General features: G+C 34.2%; 1 protein-coding gene across 1 annotated transcript in view; it reads left to right on the forward strand.

Moving 5' to 3' along the window:
• Window positions 1-23140, forward strand: part of SLF1 (SMC5-SMC6 complex localization factor 1) — a gene marked incomplete at its 5' end in the record, with an annotated part of 57649 nt that overhangs the window by 13772 nt on the left and 20737 nt on the right. Inside the window, 10 exon segments of the mRNA XM_082651255.1 lie at window positions 4221-4367; window positions 5223-5363; window positions 6089-6109; window positions 6111-6113; window positions 6445-6567; window positions 8229-8282; window positions 9282-9440; window positions 10258-10421; window positions 14685-14816; window positions 15440-15605. Of these exon segments, the coding sequence (XP_082507381.1) occupies window positions 4221-4367; window positions 5223-5363; window positions 6089-6109; window positions 6111-6113; window positions 6445-6567; window positions 8229-8282; window positions 9282-9440; window positions 10258-10421; window positions 14685-14816; window positions 15440-15605 (1110 nt within the window).

The following is a 23140-nucleotide window of genomic DNA, read 5'->3' on the forward strand; positions in this document are numbered from 1 at the left end:
ACCAAATCATTAGCCTAGTAATTATTATTACTTAATCTAAACTAAAATATTTTTAAATATGAGTAGAAAGAAATTAAAATTTGTTTTTACTGCATCTGTCAAATTTTGCAAAGAGAATTCTAGGAACAATTTGGAACTTCTTCAACTGAGCAGTACCTTACAAAATCATATATGGAGACTAAATAAAACTTTGCAAGAGATTAAAATATTTTTGTGATTTTCTCTAGCTTTTTCAAAATACAGTTGATATTTATGTGACTTAGATGATTTTCTATGATTATGTGTACATGATCTTAATTAGAGGCTTTTGAGTTCATATGTCTGTTGAAATATGCATTATAAGCCACAGTATAACATTTTTTACATAAAGGATGTAAAATAATGGAGTTATTAAATTAGTTTTATTTAACATGAAAAAATGGAGATTTTATGAAAGATAGGGTAATTATTAAAATACATCTGTAAACATCTTGAGTTTTAGAACTCAAGAGGTTGTATATAAAATGCTTCAATCAAAAAACAGAGTAGCTGAATGCATACAAAAACAAAACCCATATATATGCTGCCAAAAAGAGACTCACTTCAGATTTAATGACTTACACAGATAAAGTGAGGGAATGGGAAAAGATATTCCATGCAAATTGAAATCAAAAGAAAGCCAGTGTAGCAACAGTTACATCACACAAAATAGACTTTAAAGATTGTTATGAGACAAAGGAGGACATTATATAATGATCAAGGGATCAATCCAAGAAGAAGATATAACAATTGTAAATGTATATGCACCCAACATAGGACCACCTAAATACATAAAGCAAATATTAACAAACAAAAGGGAGAACTTGACAGTAATATCAATACAATAATAGTAGGGGACTTTAACACCCCACCTACATCAACAGAAAGATCATCCAGACAGAAAATCAATATGGAAACACTAGCTTTAAATAACACATTAAACCAATGGACTTAATAGATATGTGTATATAGAGCATTTCGTCAAATATACCACAGCTGACCTCAAATATATACCACAACTAACATCATATTCAATGGGAAAAAGCTGAAAGCATTTCCTCTAAGATCAGGAACAAAACAAGGATGCCCACTCTCACTGCTTTTATTGAACACAGTATTGGAAGTCCTAACCATGGCAATTAGAGAAGAAAAAGAAAAGGAATCCAAATTGAAAAGGAAGATGTAAAATTGTCACTGTTTGCAGATGACATGATACTATACATAGAATATCCTAAAGATGCCATCAACAAACTGCTAGAGCTCAGTAATGAATTCTGTAAAGTTTCAGAATAAAAAATTAATATACAGAAATCTGCATGTCTATGCACTAACAACAAACTATCAGAAAGAGAAATTAAGGAAACAATCCCATTTACCATTGCATCAAAAAGAATAAAATACCTGGGAGTAAACCTACCTAAGGAGGTAAAAATTCGAAATTCAGAAAACTATAAGACACTATAAGACACTGATGAAAGAAATTGAAGCCAACACAAACAAATTGGGAAGATATCCCATGTTCATGGGTTGGAAGAATTAATATTGTTAAAAATGACCATACTAACCAAGGCAATCTACAGATTCAGTGCCACCCTATCAAAATACCAAGGGCATTTTTCACAGAAATAAATAATTTTGAAATTTGAATGGAAACACAAAAGAGCCCAAATAGCCAAAACACTCTTGAGAAAGAAGAACAGAGCCAAAGGAATCATGCTCCCTGACTTTGGACGATACTACCTCTGACTATACTACAAAGCTACAGTAATCAAAACAGTATGGTACTGGCACAAAAATGGACACATAGATGATTGGAACAGAGTAGAGAGCCCAGAAGTAAGTCCACACAGTTATGCTCAATGAATCTACAACAAAGGAGACAAGAATATGGAATGGTGAAAAGACAGTCTCTTCAACAAGTGATGCTGGAAAGACTGGACAGTTAAATATGAAACAATGAGATTAGAACATTTCCTCACATTATGTCCAAAAATAAACTCAAAATATATAAAAGACTTAAATGGAAGCCCTGAAACCATAAAACTCCCAGAAGAGAATATAGGTATAACACTCTTTGACATAAATTGTCACAGTATTTTTTTTGAATCTGTATCTTAAAGCACAGGAAATAAAAGCAAAAATTAATAAATGATACCTGATTAGACTTAAAAGCCTTCACAAAGCAAAGTAAACCATCGACAAAATGAAAAGACAGCCTACTGAATGAGAGAAAATGTTTGCTAATGATATGACCAGTAAGTGGTTAATAGCCAAAATATATAAACAGATCATACATCTCAACACCAAAAAAACAACCCAATTAAAAAATGGGCAGAAGACCTGAAAAGACATTTTTCTAAAGAAGGCATACAGATGGCCAGCAGGTATATGAAAAGCTGCTCAACATCGTTAATCATCAGAGAAATGCAAATTAAATCCACAATGTGATATCACTTCACATCTGTCAGAATGGCTATCATGAAAAAAACCAGAAATAACAAATATTGGTGAGGATGTAGAGAAAACGGAACCCTCATACACTGTTTGTTGATGGGAGTATAAATTGGTGCACCCACTGTGGAAAATGGTATGGCAGTTTCTAAAAAATAAAAAACGAAACTAAAAGTAGAACTACCATATGACCCAGCAATTTCATTCCTGGGTACATATCAGAAAAAAAGGAAAACACTAGTTTCAAAATATCCAAGCATACCAATGTTTATAGCAGCATTATTTACAATTACCGTGGTATGGAAGCAACCTAAGTGTCCATCAACAAATGAATGGATAAAGAAGATGGGAGATCTGTATAGACATACAGCTATAGTGGAATACTACTCAGCCATAAAAAATGAAATTTTGCCATTTGCAACAACATGGATGGACTTGGAGGTATACTAAGTGGAATAAGTCAAAAAGAGAAAGATAAATACAGTATGATATAATTTATATGTGGAATCTAAAAAATAAACTACTGAATATTACAGAATTAAAATGGACTTACAGGGGCTTCCCTGGTGGCGCAGTGGTTGAGAGTCTGCCTACCAATGCAGGGGACACGGGTTCGAGCCCTGGTCTGGGAAGATCCCACGTGCCACGGAGCAACTGGGCCCGTGAGCCACAAATACTGAGCTCTGTGCGTCTGGAGCCTGTGCTCCGCAGCAAGAGAGGCCGCGACAGTGAGAGGCCCGCGCACCGCGATGAAGAGTGGCCCCCGCTTGCCACAACTAGAGAAAGCCCTCGCACAGAAACGAAGACCCAACACAGCCAAAAGTAAATAAGTGAATAAATAAATTAAAAAAATAAAAAAATAAAAAAAAAATAAAATGGACTTACAGATATGGAGAACAAACTAGTGGCTACCAGTGGGGAGAGGGAATAGCTGGGAGGGGGCAATATAGGAGTAGGGGACTAAGAGGTATAAACTATTAGGCATAAAATAAGCTACAAGGATATATTGTACAACACAGGAAATATAGCCAGTATTTTATAATAACTATAAGTTGAGTATAACCTTGAAAAATTGTGAATCATTACATTGTATACCTGTAACTTATATAATATTGTACATCAACTATATCTAAATTTAAAAAAAAGTAAAAAGAATACATCTGTAAACATCTTGAGTTCCTTTTAGAACTCAGGAGAATGTATATCAAATTCAGGTCACAATTTCTATTTTTTTTAATTTCTTAGTGTAAAGAATAAACAATATGGTTTGCAATACTTCTTATCCATTTTAATGTTATTATACCTATTTCCTATACAAAGATTTTCTGAGATGTTTCATTTGATATGCCTAATAATGGCAAGACTGTTTGATGTAGAGCCTAAATTGTTTTCACAAACATTTGGAAAAATAAAAGAAAATAATGAAGATAACCAAATCTGTTTTGACTAATCATATGACAAATTTTGTAAAAGGCAGAGATTCCAGGAAAGAGTAAGTTAACAAAATACCTAAATTAAATGTGTTTGTAAACACAGTATATACTTTAAGAACTAAAAATATTTATTTTTCTGTTTCATCTTAGTATAACTAAAATGTAATATAATTCATAATGCTCTTTACTGTATTTAATCTCATGTGTATGTTTCATAAAACCTACATTCCTGAGGGTTTTTTTGTTGTGACTTGCATTGGTTGTGTTGAGGCTATGGCTAATCCATAGTCTAACTAAAGTATTTTTATAAACATGCAGAAAGAAGTGAAAAATCATGATGAAGATGTTAATATTAGTTCTATTTTAACTGAACATCACAGAAAAGAAAAATACAGAGATTCTAGTAAAGATTTGAAATTTGTTAAAATGAGAAATGCCTTAGGAAGGCACACATATGGAAATCAGGTAAGACCTTCCAAATTAAAAGTAACTTATTTATATTTTACACTCTTTTCTAATAATGCCAGTTATGAAGTTGTTTCTTCTGAATTATGTATATGTTATATGTGTTTATAAAGCATTTGTGTATAATTTTTGAAAGAGTACAAAAATGAGTGCTATGTACCTACCAGCTAGGTTAAGAAATAGAGCATTACCAGCTTTTTAAGATTCTGCTGTGTCATTTCCAAACTGCATCCCTTTTTCTTCCTCTTACCCATGATAGGTAACCTCTGTTTTGGAATTTGTTTTAATATTTTCTTGTTTTTCATTATAGTTTTACCACCTACATATGTATCCCTACCAATACATTGTTTAGTTTTGCCTGTTAATGAACTTTTCTAGTTTGTGGTATTTATAATCTTCTGTGACTTGCTTTTTTGCAGGTGTATATGTTTCATTGTTTCACAGTTATACCTTTTATCCATTTTATTGATAAATATTTTGGTGTCTTTTTGCTGGTTTGTTTTTGATGGATTGGTTGGTTTTTGTAACTGTGAGCATTTCTGCCATGAATAGTATGAACCTTTTCTTATATTACTTTTGGTGCACATGTTCAAGAGTTCCTCTAGCTTAGGATATATCCCTAAGAGAATTCTGGGTTATAAGGACTGTGCATGTTCAAGTCTACTAGATAATGAACAACTGTTTTCCAAAATATTTTACTAATGTATACCCACTCCAACAGTGAATGAGATTTTGTATTGTATATAACTTTTTTTTTAATGTGTCATAATTCAGACTCGTCTTGAATTTATATGGATTTTGTAACATACATCATTCATGTTTACATTTGTTTAATTGTGGTCTAAATATGTTTAGAAAGGAATTAAGAAAAAGGATGAAGATATTCAAAGGAATTATACTTTGAGGAAAAAACACAAAAGAGAGAAAGAAAGAGATTCCAGGAAGGACAATGAACATGACAAAATTACCGTAAGAAAGCACATTTATAGAGATCAGGTAAAACTTTGTAAGCTAAGCTGAAAGAAAACAAAGAACAGTTTTAATTTCTTTTGGCTCTTCCCTAATATCACCTACACATATAATCTGATTTTTGTGATTGCGTGCTGTGTTAAATATAACTTGTACATCTTATGAAAAGAATCTTCTTGATTTGATCTGGTGTAATATTCATAATTAATGTTATAATTAGCTTTGGTTCACAATATTTGGTTCACAAATATTTTTACATGTGTACAGAAAGAATTTGAGTTAATAATCAGGATATTCAAATATATTTTATTTTGCCTGACTAAAACAAAAAAGAAAGGTTCTGACAAAAGAGGCTAAAATTCTTAAAATGAAAAATACACGTGTATGTAGTTTGGCTAATACATTCTAATCTAAATAATCTAAATTTTAGGGGTTGGTTTTTGTTTTTTGTTTTTTTTTTTTCTCGCGGTACGCGGGCCTCTCACCGCCGTGGCCTCTCCCGTAGCGGGACACAGGCTCCAGACGCGCAGGCTCAGCGGCCATGGCTCACAGGCCCAGCCGCTCCGCGGCATGTGGGATCCTCCCGGACCAGGGCACGAACCCGTGTCCCCTGCAACAGCAGGCGGACTCTCAACCATTGCGCCACCAGGGGAGCCCAGTAGCTTGTCTTTTAAACAGGATCCTTCTTGTGTTAATTTTTCTAGAGTATAACTTTATTTTACAGTCTAGACAGCGTGTTTATATGTATTCAGAAGGATCTTCAGAAGAATGATAAAGGTAAATAATCATGTTTTGTGGGAACATGGCAACCAAAAAACAAAAAAACAAAACAAGGGAGAGAGAGAGGTTCCAGGAAAGGTTTGGAACAGGTTAAAATAAAAAGTACTTAAGAAAGTGCACATGTAAATATCAGGTAAAACTTTGCAATTAAAACATTTGGTTTTTAATTTTTTTAATTTCAATCTGTAATCTTTATGTAATATAATTGTAAGGACCTTTGCTGTAGTTAACACTGCATGAATGTGTTCTTGTGTTGTCTATTGTGATACTTAGCATTTGTGTTGACACTCTTTAGTACATTGTGTAAAGTACTTTTTTGTGTATACAGAAAGAAATGAAGAATTCTGTTTTTGCTGATCATGCCAAAGAATCAAAAACCAAGGATATCAGGACAGATGTGGATATTGCTGACATAAAAAATGCCTTAAGGAAACACATATACAGAGCTCAGGTAGAACTTGACGTACTAAAAATTTTGTATACTTTTCTCTCATTCTGTAGTGTAACCAAGTATAATAATAATAATAATAATGAGTCATTTTATTATTATGTTTAATATGTCTTAAAATAATTTTATTCATTAATTTTTGTTAATAGTAATTATTGTCTGTGGACATTTAGTAAATTGCTGAATTCTCTGCCATTTATACCTCAGTGATATCACGGATAAGTTATGTGTTTTATAAACTGCTGTAACTTGTTGCTTGTTAACCTGCTATTGGAGAATGAGGGCTAGAGGATCCCCGTTTCTGTTGTCCTTGTTCAGCCTCAGTCTGAGAAAGGCTTTGAGGCTCCCTGGGTTTTGGGGAAGGGCTTTTTCAGTGTTCTTGCCCTGCCTCAAGTAATAGGGGATGATCTGGGATCACCATCTCTTCCTGCCTCTCTCTGGGGGTAAAGGATTTTTTTCCTATTTCCTTATCCAGCAGGTTATGGGTTTGCATGTGTGCCCTGAGGGTAACCACATTTGCTACCCTTCCCACAGCAGCCGCTGTTCAAGCCTCAGCCTCCACCACTAGGGAGACTTTCTTTGGTCTCCCACCCTGTCTCTTTTCGTTTACATGAGCACCCAGTGAGGTCCGTGGAGAAAATCACGCCATTGAGTGCAAACTCCCCGCATTTTGTTGATTCCCAGGGGTTCTGCTTTCTCATGCTGGCCCACACTTGGCCTTTAGTAAATGGTGAAAAATTTACGCTGAAATCTTACCCACTGTAGTGGAGTCCTCCTATTCCTGCTAAACTCTCTCAGATAAATCGGTGCTCATGTCCCATGTCCTCGGAGGCTCCTCTCTTTCTTCATATCTCTGTTTAGTTTGTTGCACTAAGACCTCTGCTGTCCTAAGGGTTCAGGTGAAGTTATCATTTCGTAGATTTTCCATTTTTATTGTTTGTAATGTGGGAAGGCCTCTCTTTTCAGCTTTCTATATCCTAAGTGGAAGCCAAGCCTCTATCATTGTTTTAATTTGTATTTCTTCTGTTAGTAGCAAGTTTGAGCATATTTTATGCCTTCACTTGCCATTTGTGTATTTCTTCCTCTGCCAACTGCTTGTTGGTACTCTTTTCTCTATTTTTTCAGTAGGTTGTTTTATACCACTGCTTCTAGAACTCTTTATATAATCAGGATATTATCTCTTGTTATGTTTACAAATATTTCTCCAGTATAATCTTTTAAACAAATACAAACTTACAGGTATTTTACAATAGAGGAAGATTTTACATGTGATTATATACAAAACATGACTAAATTTTTTCTCCTATGGAGTTTTATACAAAAGTCCAGAGGAGCATTTTATAAATGCTCTCTCCATTTATATTTCTAATTATTAAAATACTGAGGACAATGGACCTATTCAGGTCTTCAAAGTAAATATGACTTTACCTTTTACATTATTTTAATTTAGAAGGGGAGAATAGAGACTGTTCATAGTCATGAGAGTGCCATTACCCTAAAATGATGGAGGTCCCTAGTTAAACATGAGAATCAGATCAATTATATCTATTAATGTCTTCCTGAATCTGATTTGTAAGTTTGGCCAAGGCTTTATGCTTTGTAAGCTGAACTGTATTTTTTGACCTAAAAATGTTTAATTTTAATTAATGGTTTCTGTTTTGTAGGCTATAAGATACAGCTGCATTAGAATAGATAAACAACCAGCATACAATGTTGAGGTAAGAAATTTGGAGTAGGGTGCTGATGGGGGCAAAAAGAAGCTTTATGTTTTATTATTAGTTGTTTTGATATAAAGGTATGTGTTGTCAGCAAGACAAAGCTTCTTATCAAATTTGAAATGTAGTTTCTCTAATCAGAAGTGAAAAAGAAAAATAGTATTCTATCAAAGCTCCAAAAAAAATTCTATACAGTAATAAAAATTGATAAGAGGAATTAAAAACTTACCTTGTGCTCATCACAGGTGAGTTATGTATCCCTATTCATACATTTCATAGGTTTCATAATTACTACTTCTAGATTAAATTTTCAGTGTAATACTTATGAGTATATTATTTTCTTTATATCATTATTCATTCCTTTAAAATTGATTGTTTTAGTCCATGAGTCTTTCAGAGTATTCTTGATTCTCAACTAGGTGAAATGAGTCACTTTTATTGTTAAAAATATTTTGACCAAGGGGGCTGTATTTTGTGGAACTCTTAAGAGTTATATTAATGTGCATGTTCAGAGTAATTTTATGATACTGTAGCAGTTGTCACTTTTTGCAAATATTGATTCTGCTTGATGACATCTTAATATATGTAGCATATCTTAATAGGCATAGTTTGCTTATAAGTTTAAAAGAACACCAAAAAATAATTTTGCATCTAAATTAAAACTATGTGTGGTTGTACCTCCAACTGAAGTCTCATTATCAGCCAGACTTTGCAAATGCCTTTTAAAGTTTTCCTTTAGAGGTAGTGTTTCCTCTTACTATTCAAGGTGACAGAGAATAATAAATAAAACAATAATGTATATGTTTTGCAGTGCAATTTTATTGTTGTAAGACACATTCATACTAATCATTTTTTTGGAACCACATAACAACATAGTGAAGTAGTGAGGGCAGGGATTGTTCATTTTACGGATGAGGAAATTCAGGCTCCTTGCTAATACAAAATTTCATCTCAGAATTTTCCCCTTCTTTTCTTTGAGTCATAGAATCTTTCCTTTCTTAGGTTAAAAATGCTGAATTTCCCAGAGGTGTATTAAATTTAATTGAAAGCCTCATAGAAGGACAGTTTTTTAAAGAAGCAATTGAGGAACTTTCCTCTTTGCAGTCACATTATATCCCTCCTGTTTGCCTTCTTCACGCTCTTCTAGAGAACATTCTACAGGTAAGAGCAGTCTTACGGGTTTTATAGTCTTTCAAAGAATGTTAAACTATGAACACTTTCTCAGTTTTTGTAAGTTTATAGTTTATTTTCTCTCTTCATTATTTCTTTTCCTCATTTTAATAATAAATGCAGTACCTATTTATTACCATTTCTTTTCTGTTTTTAAACTCTATGCTAGGTATTACTCTGAGTGTTTTAACTTAATATTTTCTCAGAATTTTTTTCTGTGGCAGTAAAGTATCTAATGTAAAAATCAAATTATAAGGATCTAGAATGTCATTTAGTAAATTACTCATTTAGTACACTGGTAATGATTTTTATTCATAGTATATGTAGACACTGAACTTACTCCTTGTTCCTATTGTGAAAATCACTAGGAACAGCTTTTCAAAGGTAGATTTCTAGTCATATTCTTCATCTAGGTGACAATTTGAAGAAACAACAGGTTTAAGCTATGTCAGACTAATGTTGGTGATAAGTCAGAATGTTACATGTAAAGTTTCTTCAGTTCATTTCAGGTCACATTTGGGAACTCTTTTAATCACACTATAATCATGAGAAGTAAAATGGACATATGATATAGATTAGTCCCAATAGCTAGGATTATCTAATATGTAGGTACATATTTAGAGTGTGCCTCTCTCTCAGTTGCAGTATTTAATTAGCTAAACATCATGCTTCCATCTGTTCTTTGTCCAAACACATATTTTTGCCAAGAAAGTTAGGTCTAGGTTATTACAGTTTTAAACTAAATTAGCTGGTAAAACTGTACTTTTAGCTATTGTGTTTTATTTGTTTGTTTATTTTTAAATAATAGGATAACATAGATACGTTTTCTGGTCGATACTTTCATATATTGTCAGCTCTTCTTCACCTTCACCCTCCTTGGAAGTCCCCAGCCATGTCAAGATATTACTTAGAATTGTTTCAGTGTCCAACTTGTATGAAAGGGGCATGGTCTCTAATAGAAGTGCTTATCAGGTAAGGAATTTCACATGTGAGGATGTTAAATTTCATATAGTTAGTGTTCTGCTATGTATTTTTTAGATACTGATAAAAGAAGTACATTTCTTTTTAGAAAAATTTTTGTGTGTGTGTAATGTCTGTGTGTTGTATTTATTGCAAAGGCCAAGTCTAAGTTGGTCATGTTTGTCAATCATTTTATTTTTAAAAAATGTTTAATAAATATATGAAATGGCTCACAGGAATGCCAAATCATTATTTATTTTTATTTTATTTTTTAACAAAATAAGTTTGCATATTTTAAAAATTAAGAAAATGAATTTATTGGATATGAATATCATAAAATTTTGGTTATCAACAGTATAAACATTTGTAACTGTATACAATATCTGTTTTAGTGTTTCTGTTATATTTTTTCAGCTAGAAATTTGAATTTTGAAACTGAACTTAATGTTTCCTAAATATGTCATCTCTTTCATGCCTCTGCACATGCTGTCATCTGCCTAGATCCTTCCTTTGTCTTCCATATGTTAATCTCTTCAGAAATCCCTCCTATTTCTGCTTCTTTCTCTCAAACAGAAGTAATCATTTTTCTATGTCTTCTCTGATAGCTCTCTGTATCTGATAGCCTTCCTTTGTCTGGGAAGTACTTTATTTTTATCCAAATGTTCAGTTTTAGGGCGGTCCATAGTAGTAAGAGAAAGGATACTTGACTAGCCAGGCAAAAGCTAGATCTTTGGTTACCTCTTTGAGATCATAGGGATTTACCTACCATCTTGGTTGTGTTATATTTGAAGGAGGCTAATCAGCTAGCTAGCATGCATTTACTCATTCTTTCAAAAAATGTTATTGAGTAGTTACTGGGAGCCAGGCATTGTGCTATGTTTCAGGGGTATAAAGATAAAATAACAGTTCCCACACTTTTGAAGGTGTAAACACAATTCTAACACAGTACTGTTCCAGCATAGGTGTAGGATGTGAGCATATATGGTTTACATATTTGCCATTCTTCCTAATTTACAAATCTGTTTCTTCCTTTGCTGTCATCACCTTTATTTAAAAAGCCTTCATTGCTTCTTATGTAAACTGTTGCAATATCCACTTTATTGATCTTGATCCTACTTTTTCCTTTATCTTCCAAAGTACATGCTTTGGAAGCATGCTCTATCCAAAGTGTGCTTTGGAAAGTATGCTCTTTCCAAAGTGGTCTTTTCATTTCCCAGATAAAAGTCCTTCAACACACATATCACCTGTAGGAAACATTTTAAATTCCTTAGCAAAACATGTAAGACCCTTCATGATTTAGCCCTATGTATGTCTCCATTCTTCATCATTTTCCCAGGCATGCCCAATGACTGAACTATTTTCATTTCTTATCCCTTTGCTCTTATGTTTTATCTGTCTATATAAACCTCCATTCTTGCCACCCTATAAATACCTGGCCTCTCCTAATTATCCTTTAAAATGCAAGTCAAATGTCACTTCCTATCTCTTGCCCTTTCCTTTGAGTTAAGTTTTTCACTTAAATCAGCCTCTGACTTTTTTTTTAATTTATTGTGGTAGCATTGGTTTGTAATATATTTGTTACATGTGTACAACATTATATTTCTATTTCTGTATACCTACAGTGTGCTCATCAGCAAAAATTGAGTTTCCATTTGTCACCATACAGTTGATCCCCTTCTCTCCACCCACCGCCCTACCCCTTCCCCTCTGGTAACCACTACTCTATTCATATCTGTGTTTGTTTTGGTTTGGTCTGGTTTGCTCAATTATTTTGTCCATTTGTTTGTTTTTTATATACCACATGAGTGAAATCGTAGGGTATATGTCTTTCTCAATCTGACTTGTTTCACTTAACATAATACTCTCAAGATCTATCCATGTTGTCACAAATGGCAAGATTTTTTTCTTTCTTATGTCTGAATAGTATTCTTGTGTGTGTGTGTGTGTGTGTATGTATCACATTGTGATTTATTCATCTGTTGATGGGCACTTAAGATTGTTTCCATATTTTGGCTAGTGTAAATAATGCTGCAATAAACAGAAGAGTACATATATCTTTTCAAATTAGTGTTTTCATATTCTTGGATAAATGCCCAGAAGTGGGATAGCTGGATCTTATGGTAGTCCTGCTCTTAATTTTTTGAGGGATCTCCATACTGTTTTCCATAGTGGCTACACCAGTTTACCTTCCCACCAACAGTGTATGCAACCTCTGACTTTCAGAAGAGTAGATGCTCAGTGTTAAACATCTCCCTCCTCAGTGCTTATAATGTCTGGAACATAATAAGTGCCTTATAAATGCTTGGATGAATTAATTGATGCTACAGGAAATGGAATTCAGGCAGCTTAAAAGTAGACTTTTTAATAAACAGATACCCAGGTTTAATTACAAAATAATTGGGTCTGTTGAGAGTCTCGGGGAAGGTTCCCAGGAAAGTGGTAGGAATACAGATGAGCTGGGTGATACTCGTCTACTTCTGAGTGTATTTTTGTTTTTTGTTTGTTTGTTTTTGTTTGTTTTTGCGGTACACGGACCCCTCACTGTTGTGGCCTCTCCCGTTGCGGAGCACAGGCTCCGGACGCGCAGACCCAGCAGCCATGGCTCACGGACCCAGCCGCTCCACGGCATGTGGGATCCTCCCAGACCGGGGCACGAACCCGTGTCCCCTGCATCGGCAGGCGGACCCTCAACCACTGCGCCACGAGGGAAGCCCCGTATTTTTGTTTTTATAAATTTATTTATTTATTTTTGGCTGCAGTGGGTCTTCGTTGCTGCACACATGCTTTTTCTCTTGTTGCAGTGAGCGGGGGCTTCTCTTGTTGCAGAGCACAGGCTCTAGGCACACGGGCTTCAGGAGTTGTGGCACATGAGCTCAGCAGTTCTGGCTCGTGGGCTCTAGAGCGCTGGCTCAGTAGTTGTGGCACACGGGCTTAGTTGCTCTGCAGCATGTGGAATCTTCCCGGACCTGCGTGGGCAGGCGGATTCTTAACCACTGCACCACCAGGGAAGTCCCTGAGTGTATTTTTGAAATATTTCATAATGTGTGTTTTTAGAAAAAGAGAAAAGATACTATGGTATCCATCTCTGGCAGTTTTCAGATAGACTGAATAACTATATGGTCAAGGAGGATCTTTTAGAACAGATTTGAGTATTAAATGGATTGTTACATTTAATAGCTGTTAAGGGCCCTCCTAATCTGCGAGTGTGGTATTCAAAATAGATGGGGAAGATGGAGACAGAGGTACAGAGTTATAAGTACATTGTTGGTATAATTGATAATGAAGTTGGAAGAAAATTGTAATAAATGTTGTTGCCTGGACTCTCTCTCTTAGTCCTGGAGTTCTGAGTAATTTTATGTTCTCTTTTAAAAAATACTATAGGGCTTCCCTGGTGGCGCAGTGGTTGAGAGTCTGCCTGCCGATGCAGGGGACATGGGTTCGTGCCCTGGTCCGGGAAGATCCCACCTGCCGTGTAGTGGCTAGGCCTGTGAGCCGTGGCTGCTGAGCCTGCGCGTCCGGAGCCTGTGCTCCGCAACGGGAGAGACCACGGCAGTGAGAGGCCTGCATACCGCAAAAAAACAAACAAACAAACAAACAAATACTATAGAACTGTGCTGTCCAACCCCATAGCCACTAGCCACATGTGACTATATTTAAATTTAATTAATATTAAATAATTAAAAATTCAACACCTCAGTTTTGCACAAGCCACATTTCAGGTGTTCAGTAGAACATATCCATCATCATGGAAAGTTCTGTTGGATAGGACTGCTGCAGAAGATGGAAAGAAAATAAATCCTGAATTTTTAAAACTTCAAAAAAAATAGCTCTAAATGACCTTCATTTTACTAAATAATGAAAAATGAAATAATTTTGAGTAAGAGGAGGATTATAGGGAGTATTATAAATTGAAAGTGTAACTGGTCATCTGAATCAAAAGGGTTTAATGAAATTCATAGTTTTTTTTTCTTTTTCAGTGAAATAAAGAATACAAGGGGAGAGTACCAGATGGTTGTTAACCATTAACAAGCATTGAAAAATAGAGAAATTAGATCTCTATTATTAGAAAATTAACTGTCATGGGGTATTTGACAGAGTTTAATTTTTAAAGGAAGAAAATATATTATTCATAAAATTTTGTTGAATTTGCTTTATATTTTGTTAGAGCAAGCTTTATTAAAATTCCAGTGATTTTCTGAAGAAAGAAATACTTTGCTCACAAATTACTCAATGAGTTGTTGCATGTTATATGATTGTTGGGTTCATGTTTTCCAGGTCTTGCCTTTTCAGTGAAAGTTTTTGTCATCAAATTTCAGAAAATATTATTGGCTCTAAGTTGCTCCACCTGACACTGCTCAAATTTTTCTTTAATTTAGTTAAAAGTGAAGTCCGACATCTGAGTCAAAAGTAAGTTTTAATCACCAGAAAACATTTTTTCTATATATTGTCTTATGTACCATTTTTCTAATTATTTATCTACATATTTCTAAAAAAAACACCTTGTTTTCTAGTTTCAAGTATATAGATTTATTTTAAAAACGTATGTCTAGATTCAGTCCTTCAGTAGCTGTAAAGGTTTGTATGCTTTTTTCATGTTTCCTTACTTCACATTTTTATTTTTCACTAACTTACACATTTGGATAGGTAAGACTTTTTATTTTTCAGAATTTGTATATTTTTGAATTCTTTAGTAACTGAATGCTTAAGTAAAAAGCTATACTAGGTTTAATACTGAATCTATAATATCTGTAAGTTCTGCCTATGTTCTAAACCCTGCAGTTGCATTAGTGTGTACTTGTTGATGATTATGTTGAAATGAAGCCATTTAAAAAATTTTGTTTATTATAACTAGATATTATAATCCTTATATATTAATAGACTTCTATATTCAGAAATTGCTAGAATTTTTTTGTTTTATGACAAAATATTATGCCTAATAACCATAATGATCAAATTAGCAGATATTATGCCTAATAACTGTAGTGGTCAAATTGGCATAAAGATATACTTTTCATTCATATTTTTATTAGGTTGTATGACTGGTCAGATTCTCAGAGTCTGAAAATAACAGGAAAGGCAGTTCTTCTTGAAATCTTTTGGTCAGGAAGCGAGACATCTGGGCTTTTAACCAAACCAATAAATATGCTTTTGGAGTGGACTATATATTCTCACAAGGAAAAATGCAAGTCTAGTGATGTAAGTAGGATTAATTTACAAATGAATATTGGCCTATGGAAAAAAGTACTTCTTTGAAGTATGTGTCTTTTTTCTTCCCTTTATTCTTTGAATTACTTGAGACAAATTAACATGCACCCAAATACATCGTTTTCTACTTCGTTTATCTAATTTTAAGGTAAAGATTCTTGGAGGCTGGTTTTGTCATCTCACACTTGGCTGTAGTTCTACATCCACATTTGGACAGTTACTTGACCATTACTGTTAAGAAATCTATAGTTACTTATCACTCTAGATTTTTTTATTTTTGTACATTTCAATTTTTAAGGAACTTGTGATTATAAAAATTGAGTGAATCCATACAACTTTTTGGTACTACTAATAAAAAGTTCTACTTGTTTTTTAAAACACCTTTCTGGATGTTAAGAGTTATTTCCTGAACCATTTCTTCATAAGTAGGTTTTGCTTGTTAGAAAATCAGCATGCAGTGATTTTAGTATATTATCTATATGAAGGGTAACCAGGAACATTAAATGCAGAAAATATGTAAAGTGCATAGCAACATACTGCCCCACATTTTAGGTGCATAATAAGTGTTAGTCACCTTTCCTTTCAAAATGAGCTTTTGGGGACTTTATTATTTACATTTTTATATCATTAATTTCTGCTCATTTTTTAAAATTCCTTTCTTTTTCTCTTCTATCTTGAATATTTGAATCTTTTTTCTATTTAGTCTTTATTTCTAATATGTACACTTAATATAAATTGCCTTTTGAGTGGAACTTGAGATTCATTCTGCAAGTTTTGATACTTTAATCTCGGGTGCTCTTATTGTTTTTTTCAAAGTGTTTTTTATTGTCAATTACAAATTCCCCTTTGATCCAAGAAATATTTTAAAAGAGTGTTTTAAAACTTCTAAATGGATGGCTTTTAGTTGTCAGATTTTGTCTATGCTTTTGTTATTAATATCTAATATTAAATTATAGTTAAAAAATGAGCCCTGTATGATTTCCGCTTTCTGAAATTAACTCAACTTTTCTTTTTGACCTCATATAAGATTAGAGGCCAAAATGTGTTTTCTCTGTTATTCTACATTTTTCTCTATCACCTATTAGGTCAAGCTTAAATGTTTTAATCAACTCCTCTGACTCTACCTTGGGAATTTATTCTTTTTTTTTTAACAGTGTCTGCTTTATATACAGTGATGCCTTCTTGTTATTCATGACTGATGTATCATCATAATTGCTAGCTAGGTAATATTTTCTTTGGGGATAGAAAACATAGTAGATGGAGTGGAGACCTCTGGTGTTAAATAGCCATGAAGTCCCTTCTAGCTTAAGGAAAATTCTTACATAGTTTCTCTTCTAATTTATTTCCTCTGATCCTTTTTTGCTCCTCTACTTTTTAAGTTCCAAATGAACTTATGTCACACCTCCTCTTTGTATCCTCTGTGTGTTTTACCCTCTCATCTATATTTTCCATTTTTTTCTGTACTCGGAGCATTCTGGATAGTGTTTTCATCCAATTTCTAGTTCACTAGTCTCTTTTCAGCTGTATCTAATATGATAAACATGGCTATTGCATTTTTTATTTTTTGTATTTTTCCCAGTTTTAGACTTTTTCCTTCCAAATTACTATGATATATTTTTATGGTTTCTGGTTCCCTACGAAGTTTTCAAGGTTTTCTTTTGTCTTTGAACATGGCGATAATAGTTATTTTACAGTCTACATCTGATTATTCCATATTTGACGTTTTTGTGAGTCAGTTTGTATTTGTTGTTTCTGCTGTTTCCTTCTTTCATGTCTTTTATATTCTCTTGCAAGCTAGTTATGTTTGACTGTGTGCCGTAAATTGCATTTGAAAAATTATTTGTAGAAATAGTTTGTGGCAAAGACACAGAATATCTCCCTCTAGCGAAAATTTTTGTTGTGTGGTTCAAGGGTTCCTGGATAGTCAAAGTAAAGTACAGGGCCACAGATACATGTTGTTTTGCTTCTGATTCATGCTTGCTTTGAGACTGAAGCCCTGCAGGGTGTCAGCGTATTGGGCATTAGGCCTTGGGCTATGACTTTTATACTCCTTTTTCCCCTAGGCTCCAAACTGTGTATCAGCTCTTTCTCTGGGGTCAGCAAATGTCCTTAGGGCAAAGTCAGCTAGCTTTGAATGCCTCACTTGGTTTTTACCTTCTCCTAGATCTTGGCTGAGCAATTCCTCTTAACTTTACTGAAGATATTTTACATATTTTATTCAACATTTTAAGTTTTCTTCTATAAGATGGTTTATCTGAATTACCTAGGCCTCCATTATTAGAAACAGAACCCCTTACTGATTTTTAAAAATTCTATTTAGGGAGTGTGTGAGGCATTCTTTAAAGAAAACATTCTTTTCAGGGCTTTTTTCTTTTTTTTTTTTTAATTGGCATTAAAAAGGGAGGATTGTTTCTGGGTATAACTAGATGTCTAAGCTAAAACTGATAAAATCCTGATTATCGTCTGCCTTTTTTCTACTGTTTAGACAATAGAATCATTAAGGATAGAAAATATTTCCTCGTTAAGGAGCATTTCTTTTTTATCCATTTGATTATATAAATGAAATTGCTCTTTTATAATTGAAAACAATAATAAAACGGATGTTTTCACAGTTTTACTAAATCACCAAAGGACTGCCACAGATAAGAATCTACTTAGGGAATACTAATGTAAATAGTAACAAATTCATACATATTTAACTTGAAGATTTTTGTTCAGATTTATAAATAAATGTAACATATTTGTGAAGCAATGTACCATAAATTGTACCATCAGTTGTAATACGAGAACTGGTTTTAAACTTTGCAAATTAATATTTTATTTAACATTTGAATTGCTTAAATTCATATAAACTGTTTTTTTATTGTGGTACTTTATGTGTTAGAATTCATTATTGTACTTAATTAAATCTTTTTGGCAGTTTCCAATTTCAAGAATTCCATGCATGTTCCCAGACATCATTTTCTGTATTGTAAAGCATTTGTATCTTGATTTGCTTAGTTGAAGCATTCAATTTAAGTCATTAGCTAAACAGAAGTCCTCAGTTTATGCTAATATTGTTTTGTCATAATGTCAATCAGAATGTATTGCAGAGTGACACAGTGGCAATGAATTTCATTGTCATAATCTGAGAAAGCTTTGGGCTTTCCTTGGCAAAGAGCAGAGGTGGGATGTGTCAAGGTTATGGAGGAGGTACACATTTTACTAAGCTTGGTGGTTAGTTCTGCTTTTCTTTGTGGATGTCCTTAAATACTATTTAACCATAACCCTACAATTATTGGTAGAAATGGAAGCTAGTTTCTGTTGAAAGATAAGGAAATTGAGGCTAAAGAATATAAGTAATTTATTCAAGGTATCACAGCTTCTTAGGGCAAAACCTTGACTAGTGGCCAAGTCTCCACTGCAACATACTTTCTCTTACTTCACATGTCACTGTTTAAAATAGGAAGAGGCACAGTATGTACATTATGTTTGCATCTTTCTGCCAGAGGTACTAGAGGAGCAGTTTGTCATCTATTGCTGTGGGATATTGTGGAAAGCCTTAACCTGAGAGTCAGAGGCCAAGAATCAAGTTTGTTCTGCATTATATACTGGTCAATTTTTGGAAGATTGCCAAGTTTGTAAACTGAAGATTACTAGTCCTGGTAGATAATAGAGATATTGACAGAATGTCTTCTAATAGCCTTTCCCTATTAGAAGGGAGATCTAAGGTAAATATATGTCATATGTGCAAATCATATCTATCTTTCATTTCTTTGTTAATACTTAGGGTATTTATGTTCTGTTCTTTCAGCTTTAGCAAACATTTTGGTATTCCAAGAAAGCTTTTCTCTTTTGATGGTTTTTTTTTTGCCATTTTCCCACTAATCCACTTCCAAAGCATATATATCCATGGTGCTAGAAATAGTAGCATTGTTACGTTACAGTGAGTACAGTCCATAGCACAGTGTCTTGTTCCTATGGTTATAGTGAGTGTCATAGTTAAGAAAGTAGTGTAAAAGGATCCAAGAACCTGATTTGAAAGTATCTTTTTATATAAAAATTTTCTATGATATATATGTGGTATGTGGTAGGTATGTTTAGCCAATGACACACAGGTAGAATAACTTTGGCAAATTTTTTCTTACCATGGTAAAGGAACTACAGTCTTTCCTTGCAGGTACTGTAAGACGTACCTATTTCTAACTGCTTAATAACAATAATTTCAAGGTGAATTGAATAGTAAGCAATATTTTTTTTTTTATTGTCTATAGCTACTTTTCTCACTTCTTTGCTTCCTTTTAACAAATTTTCGGAATGCCCACCAAATGCCAATTATTGTAAGGCCCTGGGGATACTACGGTATCCCAGATGTAAATCCATGGTTTCCTGAAATTCCTGATCTAGTGGAGGATAAAGACAAGTCTACAGGAAACTATAATATACTGTGACAAATTATGTTATGGGAGCCAAGTCCTGGTAGGGTTTTGAACAAACCCCCATATGGGCTTGTTTTTGCTACCCAGCAAATATCTCTCTGATCCTTCACCCATTTGGAGTCAGCATACACGTGGAAAATGCAAAATCATTTCATTATTAGCTAAAACCAATTTACAAGGTAAAATTACTGTTCTAATAACACATTCCACAGCCAATCATCAAATATATTTAGACTTTCTGCTTCTTAGGATGGTCTGCTCATCAGCTCTCTTCCAATATAGATGGTATGAGATTGCCCACACTCCAAAGGCTTTTTTTTTTTTCCCAAGAGATATATTTTATTTTATTATTTTTTTTTTCATTTTAACATCTTTATTGGAGTATAATTGCTTTACAATGGTATGTTAGTTTCAGCTTCACAACAAAATGAATCAGTTATATATATACATATGTTCCCATATCTCTTCCCGCTTGCGTCTCCCTCCCTCCCACCCTCCCTATCCTACCCCTCCAGGCTGTCACAACGCACCGAGCTGATCTCCCTGTGCTATGCGGCTGCTTCCCACTAGCTATCTACCTTACGTTTGGTAGTGTATATGTGTCCATGCCTCTTTCTCGCTTTGTCACCGTTTACCTTTCCCCCTCGCCATAGCCGCAAGTCCATTCTCTAGTAAGTCTGTGTCTTTATTCCTGTTTCACCCCTAGGTTTTTCATGACATTTTTTTTTCTTAAATTCCATATATATGTGTTAGCATACGGTATTTGTCTCTCTCTTTCTGACTTACTTCACTCTGTATGACAGACTCTAGGTCTATCCACCTCATTACAAATAGCTCAATTTCGTTTCTTTTTATGGCTGAGTAATATTCCATTGTATATATGTGCCACATCTTCTTTATCCATTCATCCGATGATGGACACTTAGGTTGTTTCCATCTCCTGGCTATTGTAAATAGAGCTGCAATGAACATTTTGGTACATGACTCTTTTTGAATTATGGTTTTCTCAGGGTATATGCCCAGTAGTGGGATTGCTGGGTCATATGGTAGTTCTATTTGTAGTTTTTCAAGGAAACTCCATACTGTTCTCCACAGTGGCTGTATCAATTTACATTCCCACCAACAGTGTAAGAGGGTTCCCTTTTTCTCCACACCCTCTCCAGCATTTATTGTTTCTAGATTTTTTGATGATGGCCATTCTGACTGGTGTGAGATGATATCTCATTGTAGTTTTGATTTGCATTTCTCTAATGATTAGTGATGTTGAGCATTCTTTCATGTGTTTGTTGGCACTCTGTATATCTTCTTTGGAGAAATGTCTATTTAGGTCTTCTGCCCATTTTGGGATTGGGTTGTTTGTTTTTTTGTTATTAAGCTGCATGAGCTGCTTATAAATTTTGGAGATTAATCCTTTGTCAGTTGCTTCATTTGCAAATATTTTCTCCCATTCTGAGGGTTGTCTTTTGGTCTTCTTTATGGTTTCCTTTGCTGCACAAAAGCTTTTAAGTTTCATTAGGTCCCATTTGTTTACTTTTGTTTTTATTTCCATTTCTGTAGGAGGTGGGTCAAAAAGGACCTTGCTGTGATTTACGTCATAGAGTGTCCTGCCTATGTTTTTCTCTAAGAGTTTGATAGTTTCTGGCCTTACATTTAGGTCTTTAATCCATTTTGAGCTTATTTTTGTGTATGGTGTTAGGGAGTGATCTAATCTCATACTTTTACATGTAGCTGTCCAGTTTTCCCAGCACCACTTATTGAATAGGCTGTCCTTTCTCCACGGTACATTCCTGCCTCCTTTGTCAAAGATAAGGTGACCATATGTGTGTGAGTTTATCTCTGGGCTTTCTATCCTGTTCCATTGATCTATATTTCTGTTTTTGTGCCAGTACCATACTGTCTTGATTACTGTAGCTTTGTAGTATAGTCTGAAGTCAGGAAGCCTGATTCCTCCAGCTCCGTTTTTCATTCTCAAGATTGCTTTGGCTATTCGGGGTCTTTTGTGTTTCCATACAAATTGTGAAATTTTTTGTTCTAGTTCTGTGAAAAATGCCAGTGGTAGTTTGATAGGGATTGCATTGAATCTGTAGATTGCTTTGGGTAGTAGAGTCATTTTCACAATGTTGATTCTTCCAATCCAAGAACATGGTATATCTCTCCATCTATTTGTATCATCTTTAATTTCTTTCATCAGTGTCTTATAATTTTCTGCATACAGGTCTTTTGTCTCCTTAGGTAGGTTTATTCCTAGATATTTTGTTCTTTTTGTTGCAATAGTAAATGGGAGTGTTTTCTTGATTTCACTTTCAGATTTTTCATCCTTAGTGTATAGGAATGCCAGAGATTTCTGTGCATTAATTTTGTATCCTGCTACTTTACCAAATTCATTGATTAGCTCTAGTAGTTTTCTGGTAGCATCTTTAGGATTCTCTATGTATAGTATCATGTCATCTGCAAACAGTGACAGCTTTACTTCTTCTTTTCCAATTTGGATTCCTTTTATTTCCTTTTCTTCTCTGATTGCTGTGGCTAAAACTTCTAAAACTATGTTGAATAAGAGTGGTGAGAGTGGACAACCTTGTCTTGTTCCTGATCTTAGTGGAAATGCTTTCAGTTTTTCCCCATTGAGGATGATGTTGGCTGTGGGTTTGTCATATATGGCCTTTATTATGTTGAGGAAAGTTCCCTCTATGCCTACTTTCTGCAGGGTTTTTATCATAAATGGGTGTTGAATTTTGTCAAAAGCTTTCTCTGCATCTATTGAGATGATCATGTGGTTTTTCTCCTTCAATTTGTTAATATGGTGTATCACGTTGATTGATTTGCATATATTGAAGAATCCTTGCATTCCTGGAATAAACCCCACTTGATCATGGTGTATGATCCGTTTAATGTGCTGTTGGATTCTGTTTGTTAGTATTTTGTTGAGGATTTTTGCATCTATGTTAATCAGCGATATTGGCCTGTAGTTTTCTTTCTTTGTGGCATCCTTGTCTGGTTTTGGTATCAGGGTGATGGTGGCCTCATAGAATGAGTTGGGGAGTGTTCCTCCCTCTGCTATATTTTGGAAGAGTCTGAGAAGGATAGGTGATAGCTCTTCTCTAAATGTTT

The sequence above is a fragment of the Grampus griseus genome (assembly GCF_964374135.1).
Source record: "Grampus griseus genome assembly, chromosome: 3".
Lineage (NCBI taxonomy): Eukaryota > Metazoa > Chordata > Mammalia > Artiodactyla > Delphinidae > Grampus > Grampus griseus.